General features: G+C 57.2%; 1 protein-coding gene across 1 annotated transcript in view; it reads right to left on the bottom strand.

Moving 5' to 3' along the window:
- GPR142 (G protein-coupled receptor 142) overlaps positions 1 to 5,431 on the bottom strand; it is a 6,685-nt gene extending 1,254 nt beyond the window's left edge. Inside the window, exons 1-3 of the mRNA XM_024235058.3 lie at positions 5,338 to 5,431; positions 4,287 to 4,445; positions 1 to 3,223 (exon numbers count right to left, since the gene is read on the bottom strand). The exon at positions 1 to 3,223 is cut by the window's left edge and continues 1,254 nt beyond it. Coding sequence (XP_024090826.3) covers positions 2,352 to 3,223; positions 4,287 to 4,445; positions 5,338 to 5,431 — 1,125 coding nt within the window. The 3' untranslated portion in view covers positions 1 to 2,351. The remainder of the gene's footprint in view (positions 3,224 to 4,286; positions 4,446 to 5,337) is intronic.
- Positions 5,432 to 6,042: the final 611 nt, after the last annotated feature.

Raw genomic sequence — 6,042 nt, 5'->3', positions numbered from 1 at the left:
AGCTGAGGAAGGCATCCTGCCTCTGGCCTAGACCCAGCTGCTGTTGCCATCCATGGAGACACAGATGCTCTTCCCTGATACTGGGTTCTCTCTGCAGGTTGTTCCATTTAGTTCTTCATCCATGGAACTTTGTGGTTTCTTCCCGTGCCCGCTTCTGTAGGGCAGGCTTAGGCTGGGCTGGGGCCGACATTATCTGGTCCTCCAGTGGACCTTCTCCCTCCCCGGGTACCTGCATTTGCATCCCCCTCCTCCTTAAGCAAAGAAAAGCACAGGTGCATCAACCCTGCCTGGGGACACATCTGTGTGTGCACATGGAGGTGTGGGTGGGTGCAGGGGTCCTCCATCCTTAACACCTGCTCAGGGTCAGTGTGGACCACCCTGGAGCAGAAGTGTTGGGCTTACAGGTCCTCAATCCTTTCTCTGAACTTGGCACCACATGTCTTGGAATTCAGAATACGTCAGAGCAGAGGAAGGTGCTGTGTGGATCTAGTGTTGCGCGTTCGATCACGATTCCGTGGGGTGTGGACAGCAGTGCATGATCACTCTGCTAACAGTCCCGGGTGGGGCTGGCAGGACTCACAATCACAGGACAACGTCAGGACCAGAAATCACCTCACATCAGGTCATGTTGTGCTGCTGAATGTGTTTGTGGCACATTTTGGAAACATGTTTTGGTTTGCAGAGTTTTTTGGAGTTGAGAATCATGGCTAATGCATCGGAGACCCACATTATCCTCTTTCTGGGTTAGCTGAACCTCCCTGTCTGGACATCCCTGCTCTGGGGAGAAGCAGAGAGGCAAAGTGGAAAGTCAAGCATTGATTCTGCATTGACTGTGTGCTGGGTGCACAAACAGCTCTTTGACTGATGTCATCCCACTAAGAGGGTGGGTGCAGGTCTAACCTCCCATTCAGGACGAAGGTCAGCTCAGCCTGACCAGGAAGCAGAAAGTGGTCCTAGCGCAGCTGCTAATGTGTTTACCCATAGCCTGGAGCAGGTGGGAGTTCCATCTGCTAATCTCTCCCAGCTGCCTCTCCGGGATGGTGGTGCTGAGAGGAGAGAGGGGCCCTGGAGAGGCTCCCTGGAGTGGCTGAGGGTGTGGAGCAGAGCTCCTCATGACTCTGATGGACTCTGCCAACTCCCGCCTCCCGGTGGTGGAGGAAAAGACCTTTCCCCAAGGGGCGTGGGCTCAGGGGGCTCAGCAGAAGCTCAGGGTCATCTCCAGCTAGGTCCTCCTTTCCTGTTCTCCTAGTATCCTGGGTTAAGAGACCATTTTCTTTCTCCTCATTGGCAACAACAAACACTATAGCCCCAGTGCTGGTTCTGGGCCCATGAACCTGTACTGGCTTAGGGCAGGGAGTAATGTGGAATCCAACCAGGGTGTTTGAGACCTAAGGGGCTGTGTCTCCTGTGGCTGGACAGACACGGGCCTGGGCTCCTCACATCTGATTTAAGATCACCCCTTTCTGGCTGGCCCTGGGGGCTTTTATCCCCCAAGCAGCCCCCTCCCATTGCTCAGCTCAATTTCTTTGTTTCCTCCAGCCTAAGAAATGCCTTAAGTCCTGAAGATATCTTCCTTTTCAAACTCTGGCATTGTCACTAGGAGCTGGACAGGTGATCCATTCAGGGAATGAGAGGCAGGCACCAGGTAAGGGGGGTGGACTGGAGACAATTCACATCCATCCATCAATCCATCCATCCATCTGTCCTTTTTTTTTTTTTTTTTTTTTTTTTTTTTTTTTTGAGATGGAGTCTCACTCTGTGGCCCAGGCTGGAGGGCAGTGGTGGGATCTCAGCTCACTGCAAGCTCCGCCTTCCGAGTTCATGCCATTCTCCTGCCTCAGCCTCCCGAGTAGCTGGGACTACAGGCACCTGCTACTGCGCCCAGCTAATTTTCTGTATTTTTAGTAGAGACAGGGTTTCACCATGGTCTTGATCTCCTGACCTCGTGATCCGCCTGCCTCGGCCTCCCAAAGTGCTGGGATTACAGATGTGAGCCACCGCACCCGGCCTCCATCTGTCCATTTTTCTATCCATTCAAGCAACATTAATCTGGCGTTCATGATGAGCCAGGCAAAATGCCCCCTGCAAAGGAATGCCCACAGCACTGATGTTATTAGCCTGTGCCTGGCAGTGCCCTTTCATCTTCCCAGGAAATAGGGATTGCTGGCGAAGCAAACGTAAGAGTTGGCTAAGTTGTCCTCCTCTCTACCTGGGAGCCACACCCAAAGGAGGAGCCTCCACCCCCACCCAAGGAAAGCAAGCTGTCGATAAACGTTTTTTGGGCACAACCTCAAAGGCCCCAGTACATGTGGCCATGAGCCACCCTGAGCTCCCCAGCTGGGCCCCCTCCTCTACACTTCTGCCCCTTTGGGGAGTCCCGGAGGCTCCATCACAGGCTTCGCCGCCATGCCCTCTGGCTGTGATGCCAAAGTACAGGGCAGGTAGGCATCGTGGATGACCTGTCGGACAGTGGCCCGGAAAGTCTTGCTGACAAAGCAGTAGAGGCTGAAGTTGGCTGCCGTGTGGAGCATGGCTACCATGTTGGCCACATCCAAGGCAAGGTGGACCCTCCAGTCCCGGTGGACAGGGGCCACGTACATGTGGTAGAGCATGACGAAGACCCGGGGCGCCCACAGGAGGGTGAACAGTGTGGTGATGCCCAGGAGGATGGCTGTGCTCTTGCCCACCCGGGGCTGCAGCCCACTCCGGCCCCTCCTCCGTAGCCGGTGGATGATGGCCGAGTTGGTGACCAGGAACACGCCACAAGGGATGAAATAGACAGAGAGACAGTGAGCCCACTTGAGGACCTCGTCCAGCGTGCTGGGTGAGTCGGCGTCTCTCCACACGTCCAGCCACCAGTAGAAGGGGATGCCGGTCAACAGGGCAGCACTCAGGACAGCAGCAATGGCCCGGCGGGTCCGGCCTGGGGATGAGGCGGCCCGATGGTGCAGGGGGTGGCACAGGGCAGTGTAGCGGTCAACCGTGAGCAGGATGGCGATCCAGACTGAGGCGTGGTTGGCAGCAAACTCCAGGATGTTGGCCATGCGCACCACAGCCTGGGGCACCTGGCGGGCCAGCACAGCTCCCTGCAGGAGGAAGCCCGCGAACACGATGACCACCTGGATGATGATATCCGAGGCCGTGAGCGCCAGAAGGTAGTGGTAGGAGGGCCTCCTGGTCCTGGTGGCAAGGCGCGCCAGGGCCACTGCAGTCAGGAGGCTGACTGATGGCAGCCGAGGTGAGGGAGGGGAGAGGCATCAGAAGAGAGCTCAGACTCTGCTTTCCAAGGTGTCGCCAACACCCCTCCCCATCTGCATGTGCAGAGGCTGCGCTGGCTTCTCTTTTTTCTCCTTCCAGATCCTTCTGAAACCCCACTTTGCCCAGAAGGCAACCCAGGCCAGCTCTGCCCTGTCCATCCACTGCAGGCCACTGACTGTACCGTGGTTACACACAGGTAAGTGCACATGGCAGGGTGTCCTCATAAGCCACCTGTCCTGGCCAGATGTGGTGGCTCACGCCTGTAATCCAGCACTTTGGGAGGCCAAGGTGAGCAGATCACCTGAGGTCAGGAGTTCAAGACCAGCCTGACCAACATGGAGAAACCCCACCTCTGTTAAAAAAATATATATATAAAAATTAGCCAGGCATGGTGGTGCATGCCTGTAATCCCAGCTACTTGGGAGGCTGAGGCAGGAGAATTGCTTGAACCTGGGAAGTGGAGGCTGCAATGAGCCGAGATTATGCCACTGCACTCCAGCCTGGGTGACAGAGCGAGACTCCATCTCAAAAAAAAAAAAAAAAAAAAAGCTACCTGTCCTGTGGCATTGTCCTCCAAGTCCTTTTTAGGTTTTCTGTGTCCTCCAGAATGGAGGCGTCCCTGGACACAGGCATGGGTTTAGCTACCAGACTTGGGGAAATCCCCAGGGCCGAGACCACCCGTCCTTCCTATATCCACACACCCACCTCTGCCCCAAGCTCTGCTCTCTGAAGGCATGGGCAGCACGGGGAGCTTTGTACTGAGCTGAGCCAGTTCCTGTGTGAATTTTGTTATCCTAAGAGAGTGCTCACTGCTGGGGAAAACTTGGGTTTAGCTGTGAGCACCCCCAGTCCTAGCCCCTTAATTTTATTCCCCTCCAGTGACCCAGAACACCCCTGACAATGGCAAGGAAAGACCAGGGGTCTATGATCCAGGGCCTCAGGGTCAAACACAGAGGACTGGCACCCATTGAAGGAGGATCCCCATTTCTGGCCAAGCCCAAGTCCCCAGACCCCAGCTCCCCACTCACCAGGCAGCCCCAGGCCCAGCAGGACACTGTAGTAGATGACAGGGATGACGCCAGCCACACACGGGGACCTCTCTGCGATCTCTGGCCAGTGGCTTTCAAAATCCTGGCTCAGCCCACTGATGTTGGGTGTGGGCAGCAGGGTCACTCGTGGCTGGCCAGCTAGAAGGTGCGGACGGGCAGAGTCAGAGCCTCTGGTCTATTTCTAACCTGGCTGGGCGCAGCCCCGCCCTGACCTGGGGTCTTTCTAGTCACCCTGCTCTGTGCAGACCCTCTAGTCAGACCCAGCTGAGTGCACTGTCTGTTGCTGTGAGAATTCTTGCCAAGACCACCCTCACCCCCACCCCATCTCACCCCACTCCCTCAGTGGCCTGGCTGCCCCACTGATGGGAAGTCCCTGGCAGCACGGCCTGCTGCCATAGAGACCATTGCTCCCCATGGGTCCTCCCCATGGGTCCTCACCCGGCCTAGCAGGGGCTCTGAGACAGGATCACGGGGGCACTTGTCGAGGTGCAGGCTCCTGAGCCTCCTCCAGACCAGAGGGTCTGAAGCGGGGTTGCAGCAGCCGTGCTTGTAATCAGCAACCTGGGCGATTCCGGCCCAGGTGACCCCAGCCACACACAGGGACCTCTCTAGGAGGTCCACAGCAGAGGCCCCAGGTCTGCACAGCTCCACTCAACAGCTGTCCCCCTCTAAGGAGAGGCTGTTGGTAGAGCCCCCTTTTTTCTAAACTAAAGAGACCCTCTTCAGAGGTGAGCACCACTAAAGCTGGAATGGCCCAAGTCCACAGATGGGGAAACTGAGTCCACAGGGGTAAGGTGGCTGGTCTAGGATAAGCACCGTCCACTCTGGCCCCTGGTCCCCTGAAGCCACACTGCGCTTCTCTTTCAGGTTGAACTCCAGCTTTTCATTTCCTGCTGAGGCCGGGGGCTCACTGCTCACTCACTCTCAGCTTCGGCCCCTACTCCATCCTCTAGGTCCCTAACCTGCCTCCTGTTCCCTCCTGCCTTTCCACCTTATTGCCCCCAGCATACCCCACTTCAAGATGCCTTACCTGTCTCTTGTCCCTCAAGCCCCATGCTCTGGGGCCCCGAGTCCTGGGTCACCTGTGGCTTTTCCTGAGGGTCCCCGCAGCTCCCTGTCAGCATCGCCAGCTGTACCTTTCACTCCTTGGCTCTCCAAGTGGTTGTTTGCCCCAGGATCCTTCCGGAAACACTGAGCCTGTTAGTGCAGGGGGCGGGGCGGGGGAAGGAGGAGGAAGGAATCGGTGGGCGGAGGCACCGGGGAAAGAGCTAGAGTAGATGCTGGTGGAGCAAACCAGGGTCCTCTAAGGCACACAGGCAGGGGAAGGGGTCGGGCTGGGCAGGGGCTTCAGCTTCAGGAGAGACAAGCTGAGGGTGGCACGGGGTTCACAGGTGTGTCTATGACTGGGGGAGCAGGAAGTGAGGAGAAGAGGCGGGATGGCAGGATAGAGGTTCTGGGGGGCTGCCTCCTGCCCCGGGGTACTCTGTGAGCTGGCCTGGGGTCAAACCTGGGGCTGAGGACTTTGGGGACAGGCAGAAGGACTCAGGGTGCTGACTCTATGAGCATCCAGACTGAGAGGGAAGAGAGTAGGGCACCTCTGTGAGGAGTTGGGGGAGTTGTGCCGGTAGGAGTGGTGAGGCTGCCACGGACAGGGCTATGATCCCAAGAGGCCCAGGGGACCAGGTGTACAGGGTCGGTCCTGCAGTGGCCATGGTGGGGGAGGTGGAGGCTACCC

The sequence above is a fragment of the Pongo abelii genome, chromosome 19 (genome assembly GCF_028885655.2).
Source record: "Pongo abelii isolate AG06213 chromosome 19, NHGRI_mPonAbe1-v2.0_pri, whole genome shotgun sequence".
In the NCBI taxonomy this organism is placed as follows: Eukaryota; Metazoa; Chordata; class Mammalia; order Primates; family Hominidae; genus Pongo; species Pongo abelii.
Note: the sequence above shows the minus strand (reverse complement) of the source record. Positions and strands in the feature narration are given on the sequence as shown.